Source organism: Phyllobates terribilis, unplaced genomic scaffold (assembly GCF_046119375.1).
Source record: "Phyllobates terribilis strain yellow unplaced genomic scaffold, ASM4611937v1 Scaffold_4__5_contigs__length_816908805, whole genome shotgun sequence".
Classification (NCBI taxonomy): Eukaryota; Metazoa; Chordata; class Amphibia; order Anura; family Dendrobatidae; genus Phyllobates; species Phyllobates terribilis.
In genome coordinates, this window is record NW_027362764.1 from 810,344,199 (window position 1) to 810,370,818 (window position 26,620).

Consider the following 26,620-nt stretch of genomic DNA (forward strand, 5'->3'; position numbering starts at 1 on the left):
CTACCACAGCTCTGACCACTGACAACCCACCACAGCTCTGACCACTGACAACCCGCCACAGCTCTGACCACTGACAACCCACCAGAGATCTGACCACTGACAACCCACCACAGCTCTGACCACTGACAACCCACCACAGATCTGACCACAGACAACCCACCACAGATCTGACAACCCACCACAGATCTGACCACTGACAACCCACCACAGCTCTGACCACTGACAACCCACCACTGACAACCCTCCACAGCTCTGACCACTGACAACCCGCCACAGCTCTGACCTCTGACAACCCACCAGAGATCTGACCACTGACAACCCAACACAGCTCTGACCACTGACAACTCACCACAGCTCTGACCACTGACAACCCACCACAGATCTGACCACTGACAACTCACCACAGATCTGACCACTGACAACCCACCACAGATCTGACCACTGACAACCCACCACAAATCTGACCACTGACAACCTACCACAGATCTGACCACTGACAACCCACCACAGATCTGACCACTGACAACCCACCACAGATTTGACCACTGACAACGCACTACAAATCTGACCACTGACAACCCACCACAGATCTGACCACAGACAACCCACCACAGATCTGACCACTGACAACCCACCACAGATCTGACCACTGACAACCCACCACTGACAACCCACCACAGATCTGACCACTGACAACCTACCACAGCTCTGACCACTGACAACCCACCACAGCTCTGACCACTGACAACCCGCCACAGCTCTGACCACTGACAACCCACCAGAGATCTGACCACTGACAACCCACCACAGCTCTGACCACTGACAACCCGCCACAGATCTGACCACTGACAACCCACCATAGATCTGACAACCCACCACAGATCTGACCACTGACAACCCACCACAGCTCTGACCACTGACAACCCACCACTGACAACCCTCCACAGCTCTGACCACTGACAACCCGCCACAGCTCTGACCACTGACAACTCCCCACAGCTCTGACCACTGACAACTCACCACAGATCTGACCACTGACAACCCACCACAGATCTGACCACTGACAACCCACCACAAATCTGACCACTGCCATCCCACCACAAATCTGACCACTGACAACCTACCACAGATCTGACCACTGACAACCCACCACAGATCTGACCACTGACAACCCACCACAGATCTGACCACTGACAACGCACTACAAATCTGACCACTGACAACCCACCACAGATCTGACCACAGACAACCCACCACAGATCTGACCACTGACAACCCACCACAGATCAGACCACTGACAACCCACCACAGCTCTGACCACTGACAACCCGCCACAGCTCTGACCACTGACAACCCACCACAGCTCTGACCACTGACAACCCACCACTGACAACCCTCCACAGCTCTGACCACTGACAACCCGCCACAGCTCTGACCTCTGACAACCCACCAGAGATCTGACCACTGACAACCCAACACAGCTCTGACCACTGACAACCCACCACAGATCTGACCACTGACAACTCACCACAGATCTGACCACTGACAATCCACCACAGATCTGACCACTGACAACCCACCACAAATCTTACCACTGACAACCTACCACCGATCTGACCACTGACAACCCACCACAGATCTGACCACTGACAACGCACTACAAATCTGACCACTGACAACCCACCACAGATCTGACCACAGACAACCCACCACAGATCTGACCACTGACAACCCACCACAGATCTGACCACTGACAGCCCACCACAGATCTGACCACTGACAACCCACCACAGATCTGACTACTGACAACCCACCACAGATCTGACCACTGGCAACCCACCACAGATCAGACCACTGACAACCCACCACTGATCTGACCACTGACAACCCACCACTGACAACCCACCACAGATCTGACCACTGCCAACCCACCACAGCTCTGACCACTGACAAACTACCACAGATCTGACCACTGACAACCCACCACAGATCTGACCACTGACAACCCACCACAGATCTGACCACTGACAACGCACTACAAATCTGACCACTGACAACCCACCACAGATCTGACCACAGACAACCCACCACAGATCTGACCACAGACAACCCACCACAGATCTGACCACTGACAACCCACCACAGATCAGACCACTGACAACCCACCACAGCTCTGACCACTGACAACCCGCCACAGATCTGACTGCTGACAACCCACCACAGCTCTGACCACTGACAACCCACCACTGACAATCCACCACAGATCTGACCACTGACAACCCACCACAGCTCTGACCACTGACAACCCACCACAGATCTGACCACTGACAACCCACCACTGACAACCCACCACAGCTCTGACCACTGACAACCCGCCACAGCTCTGACCTCTGACAACCCACCAGAGATCTGACCACTGACAACCCAACACAGCTCTGACCACTGACAACTCACCACAGCTCTGACCACTGACAACCCACCACAGATCTGACCACTGACAACCCGCCACAGATCTGACCACTGACAACCCACCACAGATCTGACCACTGATAACCCACCACAGATCTGACCACTGACAACCCACCACAGATCTAACCACAGACAACCCGCCACAGATCTGACCACTGATAACCCACCACAGATCTGACCACTGACAACCCACCACAGATCTGACCACTGATAACCCACCACAGATCTGACCACTGACAACCCACCACAGATCTGACAACCCACCACAGATCTGACCACTGATAACCCACCACAGATCTGACCACTGACAACCCACCAGAGATCTGACCACTGACAAGTTGATTAAATGCTCAAACAATGAGTCATGAGCCCCTTCTACCTTGATCCCTGACCCTTGACCTGTGAATGATGGCTGCAAGGACAACTGTGATCTATAAAAAAGGGGTCTCTGCCTCTATTCTGTGTCATTCTACAGCATGTCAGCTTAGGGGACTTCGGCCCCAGCTGGAGGAATACAGATCGGCTCCACTGACCATTGCTGAACCCTCAGAGACATCTTGAAGAATCCAGGTTGGGGCAATCAGGTCACCTGGCCCCAGACCTCACTTCTCTCGGCTAGTTTCCTAAGCTTGTCGTTACCTTCTCTCTTTGGGGGCCCTCCAAAAGCGGGGTGCCACTGGTGGGGGTAGTCGGCCCTGGAAGCCCGAAATCACAGCTACTGTATTCTCGGCGGGCCAGCGGAAGGGTGAGACTGTGTAATGTTGCACCATCTTGGGTACTTGCTGGAACTGTTCTATCTGTTTATTGGCTGCTTTGTGGTTCAATAAATTATTGCCGCACTGTTTTACCCTCACCCTGCATTGTCTGAGTAGTGTTATGCCCACGGAAGACCCCGTGTCACACCCACCACAGATCTGATTACTGACAACCCACTACAGATCTGACCACTGACAACCCGCCACAGATCTGACCACTGACAACCCGCCACAGCTCTGACCACTGACAACCCGCCACAGCTCTGACCACTGACAACCCACCACAGATCTGACCACTGACAACCCACCTCAGCTCTGACCACTGACAACCCACCACAGATCAGACCACTGACAACCCACCACAGCTCTGACCACTGACAACCCACCACAGATCTGACCACTGACAACCCACCACAGCTCTGACCACTGACAACCCGCCACCGATCTGACCACTGACAACCCACCACAGATCTGACCACTGACAACCCACCACAGCTCTGACCACTGACAACCCGCCACAGCTCTGACCACTGACAACCCGCCACAGCTCTGACCACAGACAACCCACCACAGCTCTGACCACTGACAACCCACCACAGATCTGACCACTGACAACCCACTACAGATCTGACCACTGACAACCCACCACAGATCTGACCACTGATAACCCACCACAGATCTGACCACTGATAACCCACCACAGATCTGACCACTGACAACCCACCACAGATCTGACCACTGACAACCCACCACAGATCTGACCACTGACAACCCACCACAAATCTGACCACTGACAACCCACCACAAATCTGACCACTGACAACCCACCACAGATCTGACCACAGACAACCCGCCACAGATCTGACCACTGACAACCCACCACAGATCTGACCACTGACAACCCACCACAGATCTGACCACTGACAACCCACCACAGATCTGACCGCTGATAACCCACCACAGATCTGACCACTGACAAGTTGATTAAATGCTCAAACAATGAGTCATGAGCCCCTTCTACCTTGATCCCTGACCCTTGACCTGTGAATGATGGCTGCAAGGACAACTGTGATCTATAAAAAAAGGGGTCTCTGCCTCTATTCTGTGTCATTCTACAGCATGTCAGCTTAGGGGACTTCGGCCCCAGCTGGAGGAATACAGATCGGCTCCACTGACCATTGCTGAACCCTCAGAGACATCTTGAAGAATCCAGGTTGGGGCAATCAGGTCACCTGGCCCCAGACCTCACTTCTCTCGGCTAGTTTCCTAAGCTTGTCGTTACCTTCTCTCTTTGGGGGCCCTCCAAAAGCGGGGTGCCACTGGTGGGGGTAGTCGGCCCTGAAAGCCCCGAAATCACAGCTACTGTATTCTCGGCGGGCCAGCGGAAGGGTGAGACTGTAATGTTCCACCATCTTGGGTACTTGCTGGAACTGTTCTATCTGTTTATTGTCCGCTTTGTGGTTCAATAAATTATTGCCGCACTGTTTTACCCTCATCCTGTGTTATCTGAGTAGTGTTATGCCCACGGAAGACCCCGTGTCACACCCACCAAAGATCTGATTACTGACAACCCACTACAGATCTGACCACGGACAACCCACCACAGTTTTAATCACTGGCAACCTGCCACCTATCTGACCACTGACAACCCACCACAGATCTGATCACTGACAACCCACCACAGATCTGACCACTGACAACGCACTACAAATCTGACCACTGACAACCCACCACAGATCTGACCACAGACAACCCACCACAGATCTGACCACTGACAACCCACCACAGATCTGACAACTGACAACTCAGATTTGATCACTGATAACCTGCCATGGATCTGACCACTGACAATCTCCCACGGATCTGATCACCAGATGGTCAGACCGACCCTTCGGAGAGCAGGTACTTACAGCAGAAACACGCCAGACTTGTGGTTTCTCATGTCCCTGTGGATGGCCCACGGCTCGATGCTCATCCTGCGGGGAAATACGCCCTCAGACTGGAAGAGTCGGGCCACGTCCTGAGGAAGCAGAATGTTGACGGAGCTGTGCGTGCCCAGGTTCTCCCTGCAGAGGAGGAGACAGTAAGGAGGCTGAAATGCATCTTATGGCGGATTGCCAGGGTCTGGGTCCCAGCACAGGGGTCGAAAACCAAAAAGAAAAAATATCCTCTTAAAACAAACCTTTTATTAAATACAACTAAAAGTGTTTTGGTTACTATACCAACCAGACACAACCCATTCAAATAAATAACGCATTGGGGTGACGGGCATCGGGAGAGCAGAAAATAAAAGGACTCAGCCTATCCCTAGTAGTCCCTGGTGTACTAATGCCCTACCTGACAGCGGGCGGTTAACACCCTAGCGAGGCGATTTGGTGCCCCCGCTCCATGTCAACTCTCCCTTGTACACCCTAGTAGCCCCTACACAATCATACACAGATAAATAGACAAATATATCTTGCGATATAATATCCTGATAGTGGTAACACAGTGGGACAGCACAGGGGCCCCCAGAACTAGTCACACCACTGCCATTCACCCCACACCTCCCGTCATATGGGTGAGCAAGAATGTAGCGTGCTGATGGTTCTTTACAGTAAGGCCCCATTCACACCTCCGTTTATTTGGTCAGTGTGCGGTCCGTTTTTTAAGTTCCACAAATACAAACACCTGCACCCATTTTTTTCTATGGTGGAGGGCACATGTCAGGTTTTACACAGAGTAACTATCTGTTTGGACTGGACAACCTCTTTAAGATTACGGCAGGTCACAGCCGGGGGTTCTCACAGTGACCTCTGTGTGATCCGCTGGCTGTGACCTACGGGTGTTTTATGGAGAAATAAATGGGTGAAAGATAGTGTCAGGGTTAGTAATGGGGGTCTGATAGACCTCTCTCCATTACTAACCCCAGGGCTTGATGTCTGATAGACCCCTCTCCATTACTAACCCCCGGGCTTGATGTCTGATAGACCCCTCTCCATTACTAATACCAGGGCTTGATGTCTGATAGACCTCTCTCCATTACTGACCCCAGGGCTTGATGTCTGATAGACCCCTCTCCATTACTGACCCCAGGGCTTGATGTCTGATAGACCTCTCTCCATTACTAACCCCCGGGCTTGATGTCTGATAGACTCCTCTCCATTACTAACCCCAGGGCTTGATGTCTGATAGACTCCTCTCCATTACTGACCCCAGGGCTTCATGTCTGATAGACCCCTCTCCATTCAAAACCCCAGGGCTTGATGTCTGATAGACCCCTCTCCATTACTAACCCCCGGGCATGATGTCTGATAGACCCCTCTCCATTACTAACCCCAGGGCTTGATGTCTGATAGACCCCTCTCCATTACTGACCCCGGGGCTTGATGTCTGATAGACCCCTCTCCATTACTGACCCCGGGGCTTGATGTCTGATAGACTCTTCTCCATTACTAACCCCGGGGCTTGATGTCTGATAGACCCCTCTCCATTACTAACCCCAGAGCTTGATCTCTGATAGATCCATCTCCATTACTAACCCCAGGGCTTGATGTCTGATAGACCCCTCTCCATTACTAACCCCAGGGCTTGATGTCTGATAGACCCCTCTCCATTACTAACCCCGGGGCTTGATGTCTGATAGACCCCTCTCCATTACTAACCCCAGGGCTTGATGTCTGATAGACCCCTCTCCATTACTAACCCCAGGGCTTGATGTCTGATAGACCCCTCTCCATCACTAACCCCAGGGCTTGATGTCTGATAGACCCCTCTCCATTACTAACCCCCGGGCTTGATGTCTGATAGACTCCTCTCCATTACTAACCCCAGGGCTTGATGTCTGATAGACTCCTCTCCATTACTAACCCCAGGGCTTGATGTCTGATAGACCCCTCTCCATTACTAACCCCGGGGCTTGATGTCTGATAGACCCCTCTCCATTACTAACTCCAGGGCTTGATGTCTGATAGACTCCTCTCCATTACTAACCCCGGGGCTTGATGTCTGATAGACCCCTCTCCATTACTAACCCCCGGGCTTGATGTCTGATAGACTCCTCTCCATTACTAACCCCAGGGCTTGATGTCTGATAGACCCCTCTCCATTCAAAACCCCAGGGCTTGATGTCTGATAGACCCCTCTCCATTACTAACCCCAGGGCTTGATGTCTGATAGACCCCTCTCCATTACTAACCCCAGGGCTTGATGTCTGATAGACCCCTCTCCATTACTAACCCCGGGGCTTGATGTCTGATAGACCCCTCTCCATTACTAACCCCAGGGCTTGATGTCTGATAGACCCCTCTCCATTACTGACCCCGGGGCTTGATGTCTGATAGACCCCTCTCCATTACTAACCCCGGGGCTTGATGTCTGATAGACTCTTCTCCATTACTAACCCCAGGGCTTGATGTCTGATAGACCTCTCTCCGTTACTAACCCCGGGGCTTGATGTCTGATAGACCCCTCTCCATTACTGACCCCGGGGCTTGATGTCTGATAGACCCCTCTCCATCACTAACCCCAGGGCTTGATGTCTGATAGACCCCTCTCCATTACTAACCCCAGGGCTTGATGTCTGATAGACCCCTCTCCATTACTAACCCCCGGGCTTGATGTCTGATAGACTCCTCTCCATTACTAACCCCAGGGCTTGATGTCTGATAGACCCCTCTTCAATCAAAACCCCAGGGCTTGATGTCTGATAGAACCCTCTCCATTACTGACCCCAGGGCTTGATGTCTGATAGACCCCTCTCCATTACTAACCCCAGGGCTTGATGTCTGATAGACCCCTCTCCATTACTAACCCCAGGGCTTGATGTCTGATAGACCCCTCTCCATTATTGACCCCGGGGCTTGATGTCTGATAGACCCCTCTCCATTACTAATCCCAGGGCTTGATGTCTGATAGGCCTCTCTCCGTTACTAACCCCAGGGCTTGATGTCTGATAGACCCCTCTCCATTACTGACCCCGGGGCTTGATGTCTGATAGACCTCTCTCCATTACTAACCCCAGGGCTTGATGTCTGATAGACCTCTCTCCGTTACTAACACCAGGGCTTGATGTCTGATAGACCCCTCTCCATTACTAACCCCAGGGCTTGATGTCTGATAGACCTCTCTCCGTTACTAACCCCAGGGCTTGATGTCTGATAGACCCCTCTCCATTACTAACCCCAGGGCTTGATGTCTGATAGACCCCTCTCCATTACTGACCCCGGGGCTTGATGTCTGATAGACCCCTCTCCATTACTGACCCCGGGGCTTGATGTCTGATAGACCCCTCTCCATTACTGACCCCGGGGCTTGATGTCTGATAGACCCCTCTCCATTCAAAACCCCAGGGCTTGATGTCTGATAGACCCCTCTCCATTACTGACCCCAGGGCTTGATGTCTGATAGACCCCTCTCCATTACTAACCCCAGGGCTTGATGTCTGATAGACCCCTCTCCATTACTGACCCCGGGGCTTGATGTCTGATAGACCCCTCTCCATTCAAAACCCCAGGGCTTGATGTCTGATAGACCCCTCTCCATTACTGACCCCAGGGCTTGATGTCTGATAGACCCCTCTCCCTTACTAACCCCAGGGCTTGATGTCTGATAGACCTCTCTCCATTACTAACTTCAGGGCTTGATGCCTGATAGACCCCTCTCCATTACTGACCCCAGGGCTTGATGTCTGATAGACCTCTCCCATTACTGACCCCAGGGCTTGATGTCTGATAGACCTCTCTCCATTACTGACCCTGGGGCTTGATGTCTGATAGACCTCTCCATTACTAACCTCAGGGCTTGATGTCTGATAGACCCCTCTCCATTACTAACTCCGGGGCTTGATGTCTGATAGACCCATCCCCATTACTAACCCCAGGGCTTGATGTCTGATAGACCTCTCTCCATTGCTAACCCCGGGGCTTGATGTCTGATAGACCCCTCTCCATTACTGACCCCGGGGCTTGATGTCTGATAGACCCCTCTCCATTACTGACCCCGGGGCTTGATGTCTGATAGACCCCTCTCCATTACTAACCCCAGGGCTTGATGTCTGATAGACCCCTCTCCATTACTGACCCAGGGGCTTGATGTCTGATAGACTCCTCTCCATTACTAACCCCAGGGCTTGATGTCTGATAGACCCCTCTCCATTACTAACCCCAGGGCTTGATGTCTGATAGACCCCTCTCCATTACTGACCCCAGGGCTTGATGTCTGATAGACCCCTCTCCATCACTAACCCCAGGGCTTGATGTCTGATAGACCCCTCTCCATTACTGACCCCGGGGCTTGATGTCTGATAGACCCCTCTCCATTACCGACCCCAGGGCTTGATGTCTGATAGACCCCTCTCCCTTACTAACCCCAGGGCTTGATGTCTGATAGACCTCTCTCCATTACTAACTTCAGGGCTTGATGCCTGATAGACCCCTCTCCATTACTGACCCCAGGGCTTGATGTCTAATAGACCTCTCTCCATTACTGACCCTGGGGCTTGATGTCTGATAGACCTCTCTCCATTACTAACCTCAGGGCTTGATGTCTGATAGACCCCTCTCCATTACTGACCCAGTGGCTTGATGTCTGATAGACTCCTCTCCATTACTAACCCCAGGGCTTGATGTCTGATAGACCCCTCTCCATTACTAACCCCAGAGCTTGATGTCTGATAGACCCCTCTCCATTAATAACCCCAGGGCTTGATGTCTGATAGACCTCTCTCCGTTACTAACCCCAGGGCTTGATGTCTGATAGACCCCTCTCCATTACTAACCCCAGGGCTTGATGTCTGATAGACCCCTCTCCATTACTAACTCCGGGGCTTGATGTCTGATAGACCCCTCTCCATTACTGACCCCAGGGCTTGATGTCTGATAGACCTCTCTCCATTGCTAACCCCGGGGCTTGATGTCTGATAGACCCCTCTCCATTACTGACCCCGGGGCTTGATGTCTGATAGACCCCTCTCCATTACTGACCCCGGGGCTTGATGTCTGATAGACCCCTCTCCATTACTAACCCCAGGGCTTGATGTCTGATAGACCCCTCTCCATTACTGACCCAGGGGCTTGATGTCTGATAGACTCCTCTCCATTACTAACCCCAGGGCTTGATGTCTGATAGACCCCTCTCCATTACTAACCCCAGGGCTTGATGTCTGATAGACCCCTCTCCATTACTGACCCCAGGGCTTGATGTCTGATAGACCCCTCTCCATTACTAACCCCAGGGCTTGATGTCTGATAGACCCCTCTCCATTACTGACCCCGGGGCTTGATGTCTGATAGACCCCTCTCCATTCAAAACCCCAGGGCTTGATGTCTGATAGACCCCTCTCCATTACTGACCCCAGGGCTTGATGTCTGATAGACCCCTCTCCCTTACTAACCCCAGGGCTTGATGTCTGATAGACCTCTCTCCATTACTAACTTCAGGGCTTGATGCCTGATAGACCCCTCTCCATTACTGACCCCAGGGCTTGATGTCTGATAGACCTCTCCCATTACTGACCCCAGGGCTTGATGTCTGATAGACCTCTCTCCATTACTGACCCTGGGGCTTGATGTCTGATAGACCTCTCTCCATTACTAACCTCAGGGCTTGATGTCTGATAGACCCCTCTCCATTACTAACTCCGGGGCTTGATGTCTGATAGACCCATCCCCATTACTAACCCCGGGGCTTGATGTCTGATAGACCTCTCTCCATTGCTAACCCCGGGGCTTGATGTCTGATAGACTCCTCTCCATTACTGACCCCGGGGCTTGATGTCTGATAGACCCCTCTCCATTACTGACCCCGGGGCTTGATGTCTGATAGACCTCTCTCCATTACTAACCCCAGGGCTTGATGTCTGATAGACCCCTCTCCATTACTGACCCAGTGGCTTGATGTCTGATAGACTCCTCTCCATTACTAACCCCAGGGCTTGATGTCTGATAGACCCCTCTCCATTACTAACCCCAGAGCTTGATGTCTGATAGACCCCTCTCCATTAATAACCCCAGGGCTTGATGTCTGATAGACCCCTCTCCATTACTAACCCCAGGGCTTGATGTCTGATAGACCCCTCTCCATTACTAACCCCGGGGCTTGATGTCTGATAGACTCCTCTCCATTACTAACCCCAGGGCTTGATGTCTGATAGACCCCTCTCCATTACTGACCCTGGGGCTTGATGTCTGATAGACCCCTCTCCATTACTAACCCCAGGGCTTGATGTCTGATAGACCCCTCTCCATTACTAACCCCAGGGCTTGATGTCTGATAGACTCCTCTCCATTACTGACCCCGGGGCTTGATGTCTGATAGACCCCTCTCCATTACTAACCTCAGGGCTTGATGTCTGATAGACCCCTCTCCATTACTAACACCAGGGCTTGATGTCTGATAGACTCCTCTCCATTACTGACCCCAGGGCTTGATGTCTGATAGACCGCTCTCCATTACTGACCCCAGGGCTTGATGTCTGATAGACCGCTCTCCATTACTAACCCCAGGGCTTGGTGTCTGATAGACCTCTCTCCATTACTAACCTCAGGGCTTGATGCCTGATAGACCCCTCTCCATTACTGACCCCAGGGCTTGATGCCTGATAGACCTCTCCCATTACTGACCCCAGGGCTTGATGTCTGATAGACCTCTCTCCATTACTAACCTCAGGGCTTGATGTCTGATAGACCCCTCTCCATTACTAACTCCGGGGCTTGATGTCTGATAGACCCATCCCCATTACTAACCCCAGGGCTTGATGTCTGATAGACCTCTCTCCATTGCTAACCCCGGGGCTTGATGTCTGATAGACCCCTCTCCATTACTGACCCCGGGGCTTGATGTCTGATAGACCCCTCTCCATTACTGACCCCGGGGCTTGATGTCTGATAGACCTCTCTCTATTACTAACCCCAGGGCTTGATGTCTGATAGACCCCTCTCCATTACTGACCCAGGGGCTTGATGTCTGATAGACTCCTCTCCATTACTAACCCCAGGGCTTGATGTCTGATAGACCCCTCTCCATTACTAACCCCAGTGCTTGATGTCTGATAGACCCCTCTCCATTAATAACCCAAGGGCTTGATGTCTGATAGACCCCTCTCCATTACTAACCCCAGGGCTTGATGTCTGATAGACCCCTCTCCATTACTAACTCCGGGGCTTGATGTCTGATAGACTCCTCTCCATTACTAACCTCAGGGCTTGATGCCTGATAGACCCCTCTCCATTACTAACACCAGGGCTTGATGTCTGATAGACTCCTCTCCATTACTGACCCCAGGGCTTGATGTCTGATAGACCGCTCTCCATTACTGACCCCAGGGCTTGATGTCTGATAGACCGCTCTCCATTACTAACCCCAGGGCTTGGTGTCTGATAGACCTCTCTCCATTACTAACCTCAGGGCTTGATGCCTGATAGACCCCTCTCCATTACTGACCCCAGGGCTTGATGCCTGATAGACCTCTCCCATTACTGACCCCAGGGCTTGATGTCTGATAGACCTCTGTCCATTACTAACCTCAGGGCTTGATGTCTGATAGACCCCTCTCCATTACTAACTCCGGGGCTTGATGTCTGATAGACCCATCCCCATTACTAACCCCAGGGCTTGATGTCTGATAGACCTCTCTCCATTGCTAACCCCGGGGCTTGATGTCTGATAGACCCCTCTCCATTACTGACCCCGGGGCTTCATGTCTGATAGACCCCTCTCCATTACTGACCCCGGGGCTTGATGTCTGATAGACCTCTCTCCATTACTAACCTCAGGGCTTGATGTCTGAGAGACCCCTCTCCATTACTGACCCAGGGGCTTGATGTCTGATAGACTCCTCTCCATTACTAACCCCAGGGCTTGATGTCTGATAGACCCCTCTCCATTACTAACCCCAGTGCTTGATGTCTGATAGACCCCTCTCCATTAATAACCCCAGGGCTTGATGTCTGATAGACCCCTCTCCATTACTAACCCCAGGGCTTGATGTCTGATAGACCCCTCTCCATTACTAACCCCAGGGCTTGATGTCTGATAGACCTCTCTCCATTACTGACCCTGGGGCTTGATGTCTGATAGACTCCTCTCCATTACTAACCCCAGGGCTTGATGTCTGATAGACCCCTCTCCATTACTGACCCCAGGGCTTGATGTCTGATAGACCCCTCTCCATTACTAACCCCAGGGTTTGATGTCTGATAGACCCCTCTCCATTACTGACCCCAGGGCTTGATGTCTGATTGACCCCTCTCCATTACTGACCCCAGGGCTTGATGTCTGATAGACCCCTCTCCATTACTGACCCCAGGGCTTGATGTCTGATAGACCCCTCTCCATTACTAACCCCAGGGTTTGATGTCTGATAGACCCCTCTCCATTACTGACCCCAGGGCTTGATGTCTGATAGACCCCTCTCCATTACTAACCCCAGGGCTTGATGTCTGATAGACCCCTCTCCATTACTAACTCCGGGGCTTGATGTCTGATAGACCCCTCTCCATTACTAACCCCAGGGCTTGATGTCTGATAGACCCCTCTCCATTGCTGACCCCAGGGCTTGATGTCTGATAGACCCCTCTCCATTACTGACCCCAGGGCTTGATGTCTGATAGACCCCTCTCCATTACTGACCCCAGGGCTTGATGTCTGATAGACCCCTCTCCATTACTAACCCTAGGGCTTGATGTCTGATAGACCCCTCTCCATTACTGACCCCAGGGCTTGATGTCTGATAGACCTCTCCCATTACTGACCCCAGGGCTTGATGTCTGATAGACCCCTCTCCATTACTAACCCCAGGGCTTGATGTCTGATAGACCTCTCTCCATTACTGACCCCAGGGCTTGATGTCTGATAGACCCCTCTCCATTACTAACCCCAGGGCTTGATGTCTGATAGACCCCTCTCCACTACTAACACCGGTGCTTGATGTCTGATAGACCTCTCTCCATTACTAACCCCGGGGCTTGATGTCTGATAGACTCCTCTCCATTACTAACCACAGGGCTTGATGTCTGATAGACCCCTCTCCATTACTAACCCCAGGGCTTGATGTCTGATAGACCTCTCTCCATTACTGACCCCAGGGCTTGATGTCTGATAGACCCCTCTCCATTACTAACCCCAGCGCTTGGTGTCTGATAGATCCCTCTCCATTACTGACCCCAGGGCTTGATGTCTGATAGACCTCTCCATTACTGACCCCGGGGCTTGATGTCTGATAGACCCCTCTCCATTACTAACCCCAGGGTTTGATGTCTGATAGACCCCTCTCCATTACTGACCCCAGGGCTTGATGTCTGATAGACCCCTCTCCATTACTAACTGCGGGGCTTGATGTCTGATAGACCCCTCTCCATTACTAACCCCAGGGCTTGATGTCTGATAGACCCCTCTCCATTACTGACCCCAGGGCTTGATGTCTGATAGACCCCTCTCCCATTACTAACCCCAGGGCTTGGTGTCTGATAGACCTCTCTCCATTACTAACCTCAGGGCTTGATGCCTGATAGACCCCTCTCCATTACTGACCCCAGGGCTTGATGCCTGATAGACCTCTCCCATTACTGACCCCAGGGCTTGATGTCTGATAGACCTCTCTCCATTACTAACCTCAGGGCTTGATGTCTGATAGACCCCTCTCCATTACTAACTCCGGGGCTTGATGTCTGATAGACCCATCCCCATTACTAACCCCAGGGCTTGATGTCTGATAGACCTCTCTCCATTGCTAACCCCGGGGCTTGATGTCTGATAGACCCCTCTCCATTACTGACCCCGGGGCTTGATGTCTGATAGACCCCTCTCCATTACTGACCCCGGGGCTTGATGTCTGATAGACCTCTCTCCATTACTAACCCCAGGGCTTGATGTCTGATAGACCCCTCTCCATTACTGACCCAGGGGCTTGATGTCTGATAGACTCCTCTCCATTACTAACCCCAGGGCTTGATGTCTGATAGACCCCTCTCCATTACTAACCCCAGTGCTTGATGTCTGATAGACCCCTCTCCATTAATAACCCCAGGGCTTGATGTCTGATAGACCCCTCTCCATTACTAACCCCAGGGCTTGATGTCTGATAGACCCCTCTCCATTACTAACTCCGGGGCTTGATGTCTGATAGACTCCTCTCCATTACTAACCTCAGGGCTTGATGCCTGATAGACCCCTCTCCATTACTAACACCAGGGCTTGATGTCTGATAGACTCCTCTCCATTACTGACCCCAGGGCTTGATGTCTGATAGACCGCTCTCCATTACTGACCCCAGGGCTTGATGTCTGATAGACCGCTCTCCATTACTAACCCCAGGGCTTGGTGTCTGATAGACCTCTCTCCATTACTAACCTCAGGGCTTGATGCCTGATAGACCCCTCTCCATTACTGACCCCAGGGCTTGATGCCTGATAGACCTCTCCCATTACTGACCCCAGGGCTTGATGTCTGATAGACCTCTGTCCATTACTAACCTCAGGGCTTGATGTCTGATAGACCCCTCTCCATTACTAACTCCGGGGCTTGATGTCTGATAGACCCATCCCCATTACTAACCCCAGGGCTTGATGTCTGATAGACCTCTCTCCATTGCTAACCCCGGGGCTTGATGTCTGATAGACCCCTCTCCATTACTGACCCCGGGGCTTGATGTCTGATAGACCCCTCTCCATTACTGACCCCGGGGCTTGATGTCTGATAGACCTCTCTCCATTACTAACCTCAGGGCTTGATGTCTGATAGACCCCTCTCCATTACTGACCCAGGGGCTTGATGTCTGATAGACTCCTCTCCATTACTAACCCCAGGGCTTGATGTCTGATAGACCCCTCTCCATTACTAACCCCAGTGCTTGATGTCTGATAGACCCCTCTCCATTAATAACCCCAGGGCTTGATGTCTGATAGACCCCTCTCCATTACTAACCCCAGGGCTTGATGTCTGATAGACCCCTCTCCATTACTAACCCCAGGGCTTGATGTCTGATAGACCTCTCTCCATTACTGACCCTGGGGCTTGATGTCTGATAGACTCCTCTCCATTACTAACCCCAGGGCTTGATGTCTGATAGACCCCTCTCCATTACTGACCCCAGGGCTTGATGTCTGATAGACCCCTCTCCATTACTAACCCCAGTGCTTGATGTCTGATAGACCCCTCTCCATTAATAACCCCAGGGCTTGATGTCTGATAGACCCCTCTCCATTACTAACCCCAGGGCTTGATGTCTGATAGACCCCTCTCCATTACTAACCCCAGGGCTTGATGTCTGATAGACCTCTCTCCATTACTGACCCTGGGGCTTGATGTCTGATAGACTCCTCTCCATTACTAACCCCAGGGCTTGATGTCTGATAGACCCCTCTCCATTACTGACCCCAGTGCTTGATGTCTGATAGACCCCTCTCCATTAATAACCCCAGGGCTTGATGTCTGATAGACCCCTCTCCATTACTAACCCCAGGGCTTGATGTCTGATAGACCCCTCTCCATTACTAACCCCAGGGCTTGATGTCTGATAGACCTCTCTCCATTACTGACCCTGGGGCTTGATGTCTGATAGACTCCTCTCCATTACTAACCCCAGGGCTTGATGTCTGATAGACCCCTCTCCATTACTGACCCCAGGGCTTGATGTCTGATAGACCCCTCTCCATTACTAACCCCAGGGTTTGATGTCTGATAGACCCCTCTCCATTACTGACCCCAGGGCTTGATGTCTGATTGACCCCTCTCCATTACTGACCCCAGGGCTTGATGTCTGATAGACCCCTCTCCATTACTGACCCCAGGGCTTGATGTCTGATAGACCCCTCTCCATTACTAACCCCAGGGTTTGATGTCTGATAGACCCCTCTCCATTACTGACCCCAAGGCTTGATGTCTGATAAACCCCTCTCCATTACTAACTCCGGGGCTTGATGTCTGATAGACCCCTCTCCATTACTAACCCCAGGGCTTGATGTCTGATAGACCCCTCTCCATTGCTGACCCCAGGGCTTGATGTCTGATAGACCCCTCTCCATTACTGACCCCAGGGCTTGATGTCTGATAGACCCCTCTCCATTACTGACCCCAGGGCTTGATGTCTGATAGACCCCTCTCCATTACTAACCCTAGGGCTTGATGTCTGATAGACCCCTCTCCATTACTGACCCCAGGGCTTGATGTCTGATAGACCTCTCCCATTACTGACCCCAGGGCTTGATGTCTGATAGACCCCTCTCCATTACTAACCCCAGGGCTTGATGTCTGATAGACCTCTCTCCATTACTGACCCCAGGGCTTGATGTCTGATAGACCCCTCTCCATTACTAACCCCAGGGCTTGATGTCTGATAGACCCCTCTCCACTACTAACACCGGTGCTTGATGTCTGATAGACCTCTCTCCATTACTAACCCCGGGGCTTGATGTCTGATAGACTCCTCTCCATTACTAACCACAGGGCTTGATGTCTGATAGACCCCTCTCCATTACTAACCCCAGGGCTTGATGTCTGATAGACCTCTCTCCATTACTGACCCCAGGGCTTGATGTCTGATAGACCCCTCTCCATTACTAACCCCAGCGCTTGGTGTCTGATAGACCCCTCTCCATTACTGACCCAAGGGCTTGATGTCTGATAGACCTCTCCATTACTGACCCCGGGGCTTGATGTCTGATAGACCCCTCTCCATTACTAACCCCAGGGTTTGATGTCTGATAGACCTCTCTCCATTACTGACCCCAGGGCTTGATGTCTGATAGACCCCTCTCCATTACTAACTCCGGGGCTTGATGTCTGATAGACCCCTCTCCATTACTAACCCCAGGGCTTGATGTCTGATAGACCCCTCTCCATTACTGACCCCAGGGCTTGATGTCTGATAGACCCCTCTCCATTACTAACCCCAGGGCTTGGTGTCTGATAGACCCCTCTCCATTACTGACCCCAGGGCTTGATGTCTGATAGACCTCTCCATTACTGACCCCGGGGCTTGATGTCTGATAGACCCCTCTCCATTACTAACCCCAGGGTTTGATGTCTGATAGACCCCTCTCCATTACTGACCCCAGGGCTTGATGTCTGATAGACCCCTCTCCATTACTAACTCCGGGGCTTGATGTCTGATAGACCCCTCTCCATTACTAACCCCAGGGCTTGATGCCTGATAGACCCCTCTCCATTACTGACCCCAGGGCTTGATGCCTGATAGACCTCTCCCATTACTGACCCCAGGGCTTGATGTCTGATAGACCTCTGTCCATTACTAACCTCAGGGCTTGATGTCTGATAGACCCCTCTCCATTACTAACTCCGGGGCTTGATGTCTGATAGACCCATCCCCATTACTAACCCCAGGGCTTGATGTCTGATAGACCTCTCTCCATTGCTAACCCCGGGGCTTGATGTCTGATAGACCCCTCTCCATTACTGACCCCGGGGCTTGATGTCTGATAGACCCCTCTCCATTACTGACCCCGGGGCTTGATGTCTGATAGACCTCTCTCCATTACTAACCTCAGGGCTTGATGTCTGATAGACCCCTCTCCATTACTGACCCAGGGGCTTGATGTCTGATAGACTCCTCTCCATTACTAACCCCAGGGCTTGATGTCTGATAGACCCCTCTCCATTACTAACCCCAGTGCTTGATGTCTGATAGACCCCTCTCCATTAATAACCCCAGGGCTTGATGTCTGATAGACCCCTCTCCATTACTAACCCCAGGGCTTGATGTCTGATAGACCCCTCTCCATTACTAACCCCAGGGCTTGATGTCTGATAGACCTCTCTCCATTACTGACCCTGGGGCTTGATGTCTGATAGACTCCTCTCCATTACTAACCCCAGGGCTTGATGTCTGATAGACCCCTCTCCATTACTGACCCCAGGGCTTGATGTCTGATAGACCCCTCTCCATTACTAACCCCAGGGTTTGATGTCTGATAGACCCCTCTCCATTACTGACCCCAGGGCTTGATGTCTGATTGACCCCTCTCCATTACTGACCCCAGGGCTTGATGTCTGATAGACCCCTCTCCATTACTGACCCCAGGGCTTGATGTCTGATAGACCCCTCTCCATTACTAACCCCAGGGTTTGATGTCTGATAGACCCCTCTCCATTACTGACCCCAAGGCTTGATGTCTGATAGACCTCTCTCCATTACTAACTCCGGGGCTTGATGTCTGATAGACCCCTCTCCATTACTAACCCCAGGGCTTGATGTCTGATAGACCCCTCTCCATTGCTGACCCCAGGGCTTGATGTCTGATAGACCCCTCTCTATTACTGACCCCAGGGCTTGATGTCTGATAGACCCCTCTCCACTACTGACCCCAGGGCTTGATGTCTGATAGACCCCTCTCCATTACTAACCCTAGGGCTTGATGTCTGATAGACCCCTCTCCATTACTGACCCCAGGGCTTGATGTCTGATAGACCTCTCCCATTACTGACCCCAGGGCTTGATGTCTGATAGACCCCTCTCCATTACTAACCCCAGGGCTTGATGTCTGATAGACCTCTCTCCATTACTGACCCCAGGGCTTGATGTCTGATAGACCCCTCTCCATTACTAACCCCAGGGCTTGATGTCTGATAGACCCCTCTCCACTACTAACACCGGTGCTTGATGTCTGATAGACCTCTCTCCATTACTAACCCCGGGGCTTGATGTCTGATAGACTCCTCTCCATTACTAACCACAGGGCTTGATGTCTGATAGACCCCTCTCCATTACTAACCCCAGGGCTTGATGTCTGATAGACCTCTCTCCATTACTGACCCCAGGGCTTGATGTCTGATAGACCCCTCTCCATTACTAACCCCAGCGCTTGGTGTCTGATAGACCCCTCTCCATTACTGACCCCAGGGCTTGATGTCTGATAGACCTCTCCATTACTGACCCCGGGGCTTGATGTCTGATAGACCCCTCTCCATTACTAACCCCAGGGTTTGATGTCTGATAGACCCCTCTCCATTACTGACCCCAGGGCTTGATGTCTGATAGACCCCTCTCCATTACTAACTCCGGGGCTTGATGTCTGATAGACCCCTCTCCATTACTAACCCCAGGGCTTGATGTCTGATAGACCCCTCTCCATTACTGACCCCAGGGCTTGATGTCTGATAGACCCCTCTCCATTACTAACCCCAGGGCTTGGTGTCTGATAGACCCCTCTCCATTACTGACCCCAGGGCTTGATGTCTGATAGACCTCTCCATTACTGACCCCGGGGCTTGATGTCTGATAGACCCCTCTCCATTACTAACCCCAGGGTTTGATGTCTGATAGACCCCTCTCCATTACTGACCCCAGGGCTTGATGTCTGATAGACCCCTCTCCATTACTAACTCCGGGGCTTGATGTCTGATAGACCCCTCTCCATTACTAACCCCAGGGCTTGATGTCTGATAGACCCCTCTCCATTACTGACCCCAGGGCTTGATGTCTGATAGACCTCTCTCCATTACTGACCCCAGGGCTTGATGTCTGATAGACCCCTCTCCATTACTGACCCCAGGGCTTGATGTCTGATAGACCCCTCTCCATTACTAACCCCGGGGCTTGATGTCTGATAGACCCCTCTCCATTACTAACCCTGGGGCTTGATGTCTGATAGACCCCTCTCCATTACTAACCCCAGGGCTTGATGTCTGATAGACCTCTCCCATTACTGACCCCAGGGCTTGATGTCTGATAGACCTCTCCCATTACTAACCCCAGGGCTTGATGTCTGATAGACCTCTCCCATTACTGACCCCAGGGCTTGATGTATGATAGACCTCTCCCATTACTAACCCCAGGGGTTGATATCTGATAGACCTCTCTCCATTACTGACCCCGGGGCTTGATGTCTGATAGACCCCTCTCCATTACTAACACCGGGGCTTGATGTCTGATAGACCTCTCTCCATTACTAACCCCAGGGCTTGATGTCTGATAGACTCCTCTCCATTACTAACCACAGGGCTTGATGTCTGGTAGACCCCTCTCCATTACTAACCCCAGGGCTTGATGTCTGATAGACCCCTCTCCATTACTAACCCCAAGGCTTGATGTCTGATAGACCTCTCTCCATTACTAACCCCGGGGCTTGATGTCTGATAGACCCCTCTCCATTACTAACCCCGGGGCTTGATGTCTGATAGACCCCTCTCCATTACTAACCCCAGGGCTTGATGTCTGATAGACCCCTCTCCATTACTAACCCCGGGGCTTGATGTCTGATAGACCCCTCTCCATTGCTAACCCTGGGGCTTGTTGTCTGATAGACCCCTCTCCATTACTGACCCCGGGGCTTGATGTCTGATAGACCCCTCTCCATTACTAACCCCAAGTCTTGATGTCTGATAGACCTCTCTCCATTACTAACCCCAGGGCTTGATGTCTGATAGACCCCTCTCCATTACTGACCCCAGGGCTTGATGTCTGATAGACCCCTCTCCATTACTGACCACAGGGCTTGATGTCTGATAGACCCCTCTCCATTACTAACCCCAGGGCTTGATGTCTGATAGACCCCTCTCCATTACTGACCCCAGGGCTTGATGTCTGATAGACCCCTCTCCATTACTAACCCCAGGGCTTGATGTCTGATAGACCCCTCTCCATTACTAACCCCAGGGCTTGATGTCTGATAGACCCCTCTCCATTACTAACCCCAGGGCTTGATGTCTGATAGACCCCTCTCCATTACTGACCCCAGGGCTTGATGTCTGATAGACCCCTCTCCATTACTAACCCCGGGGCTTGATGTCTGATAGACCTCTCTCCATTACTGACCCCAGGGCTTCATGTCTAATAGACCCCTCTCCATTACTGACCCCGGGGCTTGATGTCTGATAGACCGCCCCCAATAACTGACCCTGGGGCTTGATGTCTGATAGACCCCTCTCCATTACTAACCCCAGGGCTTGATGTCTGATTAACCTCTCTCCATTACTGATTCCAGGGCTTGATGTCTGATAGACCCCTCTCCATTATTAACCCCAGGGCTTGATGTCTGATAGACCCCTCTCCATTATTAACCCCAGGGCTTGATGTCTGATAGACCCCTCTCCATTACTGACCCCAGACCTTGATGTCTGATATTTGACAGGAAGGACAAGGTCATATTCATCAGGTCAATGTGATGGATCACCAGTAGCTTCCGTCATCAAACATAAATGGTAACCGTAACACAGATGTAAGCAAAGAGGTTCACCACTTACCTGTATATGGGTCCCAAGTGGTTAAAGTTCTCCTGCATGACTTGGTGCATGCGCAGGAAACTATTTTTTCTCCATGACTGGAAAAGGTTAAACCAGGCATTGCGTCCAGTGCTGGGGATGGAATGGAAAGGCAGAACTGAACTACTGGAGGAGACGTCTGAGGAGACTTCATGGACTATCTGAGCAGTGGACATGCATGATGTTCCTGTGAGGAAAATGCAAGGATCCCAGGGACGCTGTTCCACCAGACACGAGCCAACCTGTCTCAGGAGTTTCCTCTTCATCTTGAGCTGCTCTTGGTAGTAACCTTGCACTGGTAGTGGCTCAGTCTTTCATGGCGTCTTCTGTCTAGCCCAGTGAGAAGATAATGTCTTACAGAGCTTAGGGATACTTTTTGTGCTACGTATCGTTTTGCTCCCAATCGTCTCCATGTTTCTGCAGTGACTTTCTCATATACAGCTCTTATCACCAGATCTTTCCATGACACACAATGCCTCCTCCCTGTCTCAGACCACCCGGCCTCCCCGCCCTGACCTCCATCAACTTAGATGTTTGATCATGGAACATGTAAATGATGGTTTGAATTTAGAAGATGTCATGTTAATTAGCTGCATCGTCCATCACAGAATTGGCAGCAAATCTAGTAGCAGCGGACCGTGTATAAAGTATGTGACTCCCTGGTACACTACCACCGCCTGTGCCATAAATTACTCAAGATTCAAAGTCACAGAGGACAGTAAACCTCATCATTATGTCAGAGTAATAGACATCTAATTGTAGACAATACACCAAACGCAATAAAACTGAATGAGGTGATGAGCGGCTACTATCATCAAGTTCAGGTATAAATGTACGGAGCCCATTGTGTCACCCTCCCACCAAAGGTGCAAAGAATTGCTGTGGTATGTGTAAAGTGTCCGAGAGCGGTAGTCACAACCGATTTCACTCTGGCACCTTACAGACAATGGGTGTCTCATTCCCAGTGTGCTGTAGGGTGTGGAATGCATCGCACTCACTTATAGGCCGCAGGCCTCCGCTGCTTCCAGGCCGCCGTCCTCAGGAGCTGCCACACACAATGCATGGGACACCAAGTTTTTTGTAACAGTCCAACTTTTACTAAACAGTCCAAGTTCATCAAGTGGGATAGGGCACAGCAATTTGAAGTCAGATGACCAGGCCCACTCCGTGGAACGTGGCACAATCCTAGGCTCCGGACATTGTTGGAATATCCATCAGGGAACTTCATTTGGCCTCTCAATGCCTTGAACGCTTGGCCCATGCTGCCCCTAGCAACACACCCCTTCTGAACTTGACCTTCACTATGGTTATAGGAAGTTTCGCCCCCCAGCAGTTCACCCCCATCTGTTCGCCCCCAGGTACATTTCGCCCCCACACATTTCGCCCCTATCATTTCGCGCCCAGGAAGATTCGCCCCCGCATGTTTCGCCCCCGGACGCTTCGAACTGGGGGCGATATGTGCGGGGGTGAGATGTGCGGTGGCAAAACATCCTGGGGGCCAAATGCTGGGGACGAAATGTGCGGGGGCGAAATGTACCCGGGGGCCAATTGCTGGGGGCGAACTGCTGGGGCCGAAACATCCAATTCCCCAACATTACACAGTCTCACCCTTCCGCTCCACCCGCCTGGGATAGAACAGCTGCGACTTTGGGACTTCCAGGGCCAACAACCTCAACCAGTGGCCCCCCGCTTCTGGTGGGCCCCCACAGAGAGAAGGTATCGGGAAGCTTAGGAAGCTAGCAGTCCATCGAGGTACAAGGCCAGGAGACCTGAGGGTCCCACCCTGTCTTCTCTGGCAGTTTCCATGGGACCAGATGACTGGCGGGTCCCATTCTGGCTTCTCCGAATGTCTCCATGGCTTTCAGGCAACCGGACGGTCTCTCCTGGCAACCTCAAAAACATATCCATAGGGCCAGGTGACTTCATCGTCCCAACCTGGTCTCCCCAAATGTATCCAAGGGCTCTCTGATGGTCAATGGAGCAGATCCATATCTTTCCAGTCAGGGCTATATACCCTTAGACTAGAATCATGTAGAATCCAAATCTGTGTCTCTTTGGGTAAAGCCATCCTACCAAGCTGATGATGTGAAGAGAGTCTGAGTGTCCTCTCCTCCTTGATTCTCTGTCCCAAGTGTCACTGCTACAGAAGCACATGTCCCTTAAAATAGTTACAGTCGTCCTTCAAGTACACATTCACAGGTTTGAGGTTAGGGAGGGCAGCCTCATGTCTCATTGTTTGAGCATTTAATGAATTTGTTTGGTTTGTTCTCTTGTCTTGTGAGTCAATATGCCACATGGTTCACAAATGTTAATTAACATTATTAGCAAACATTCATTGTTTCCAAATGAAGATAAGTCAACATTCAGTTTTATACAAATAGTTTGACATTCTTGACCAGCCACAGATATACACATACAATTATAAGTCAACATGGACAGACACAAATGTAAGAGGTCTCACCTTCATGAGAACAAAACTTTGCATCATCCAGTTTCCTCAGAGCATATTCCATGTCTTCTTTACGAATAAACTCTTGACGTAATTGACCGAAAACCAATACAGATTTTAAGTTGTATCGTCACACACCTTATATACTGTACATCATCATAACACATTACATTACATTAGACGCATGTTACTTTTACATATAAAACCACACAACGGTATTCAGTGCGTCTGTTATCTTCAGGGGCAGGAACAGGGTAAGACTGTCCACATCCTTACATTCCTCCTGTCTTTAAACATGGTCGTCCTCGACAAACACACAGCATGCAACAATCACATAAAACATTTAAACATCTATTCTCCTCTCTTCTGGGTTATATGGTGTCCAAGGCCGGTGAGTGCACTGGCCCCAAAATTAAAGAGCACAAGTTTCTGGGCCCGCTGGCCAACATAACAACCGCCCAACAGTTTTTGGGCACATACCATGTCCTTCGCCTGCACGAAAATTTAAGTAAGCGGTCCTCTTGATCAGAACTGCAGATCAATGTCCATCTGAGTCCACGTTCCAGAAAAGGAATGGCTCCTAGGCCCACGCATTACCAGTTGCCCGACAGTCCATGGGCATAATCCAGTTCCTTCATCGGTCTACATGACCACGGTCTCGCCAGTTTGGAGACCCTGACACCGTGTGTTTAAATCCCTTGTACTCACAGACCCGTTGGCAAACACAGTAACAGCTCCAGTAGTTCTGGAGCACAGTCCATACAGTCCCTCATCCGTCTATTAACACAAGGGTGCAATTAATTCAGTCCTGACCCGGCTCGATGCTCGGGTCATCTGATTCCTCTCCCCTCCCCCTTTTGTTAACAGTCCTTTCAAGTTACACAGTCCATAAGGCAGAAAGGGTTTGAGACCTGTGAAGAATGGCAGCAGAGGGACCCCGCAGAATCCCACCACTGCCACCAATGTGAAGAATGGTAGCTGAGGGACCTTGCAGAATCCCACCGCTGCCACCATTTGTGCAGGAGCCACACCTCGCCACCCGCCTGATGTCATTATAATAATAATAATATTTCTTTATTTCTATAGCGCTAACATATTCCGCAGCACTTTACATTTTAGAGGTGACTTGTACAGACAATAAAAGACATTACAGAATAACAATAAGCACATAAATCACCAGATACCAGGAGGAGAGAGGACTCTGCTCACAAGCTGCAATCTATGAGGAAAAAGGGGAAACACAAAAGGTGGATGGTAGCAATTGCTTGTATTGTATGGTCAGCCATCAATGTAAAAAAAAGGGTAATCACATAATGCTGAATGAACCAGTCACCAACCAGTATTTGAACAAGTACAGACACAGTAGTCTAAGGGATGGGGGATGTGAACAGAAGATACGAGGGATCTGATTTGGAAAGAAGTTTTGTATGGGGGGGAGGGGTAGTTAGAAAGGTGAGGTGAGGTGATAGGCCAGTCTAAACAAATGCATTTTTAGGGCAAGCTTAAACTGTGGGTATTGGGGATTAATCAAAGAGTCCTGGGTAGTGCATTCCAAAGAATTTGTGCAGCACGTGAGAAGTTTTGGAGATGGGAGGTCCGGATTATTGAGGATGTTAATCTTAGGTCATTAGCAGAACGAGAGAGGAGATGTAGGGTGGTGCTGAAGCATGGAGCACTTTGTGGGTGAGGGTGGTGAGTTTATATTGAACTCTCTAGCGGATGGGTAACCATTGCAACGACTGGCACAGGGAAG

The 26,620-nt window shown here is 51.1% G+C and overlaps 1 protein-coding gene across 2 annotated transcripts in view; it reads right to left on the bottom strand.

The window, feature by feature from the left end:
- LOC141266132 (cytochrome P450 11B, mitochondrial-like) overlaps positions 1-26,620 on the bottom strand; it is a 65,154-nt gene that overhangs the window by 31,336 nt on the left and 7,198 nt on the right. The window contains exons 1-2 of one of the 2 annotated variants that reach the window (XM_073680095.1): positions 22,401-22,727; positions 5,135-5,290 (exon numbers count right to left, since the gene is read on the bottom strand). In XM_073680095.1, coding sequence (XP_073536196.1) covers positions 5,135-5,290; positions 22,401-22,684 — 440 coding nt within the window. In that variant the 5' untranslated portion in view covers positions 22,685-22,727. Of the gene's footprint in view, positions 1-5,134; positions 5,291-22,400; positions 22,728-26,620 lie in introns of those variants that run through there. The other variant, XM_073680094.1, reaches the window with a different exon arrangement.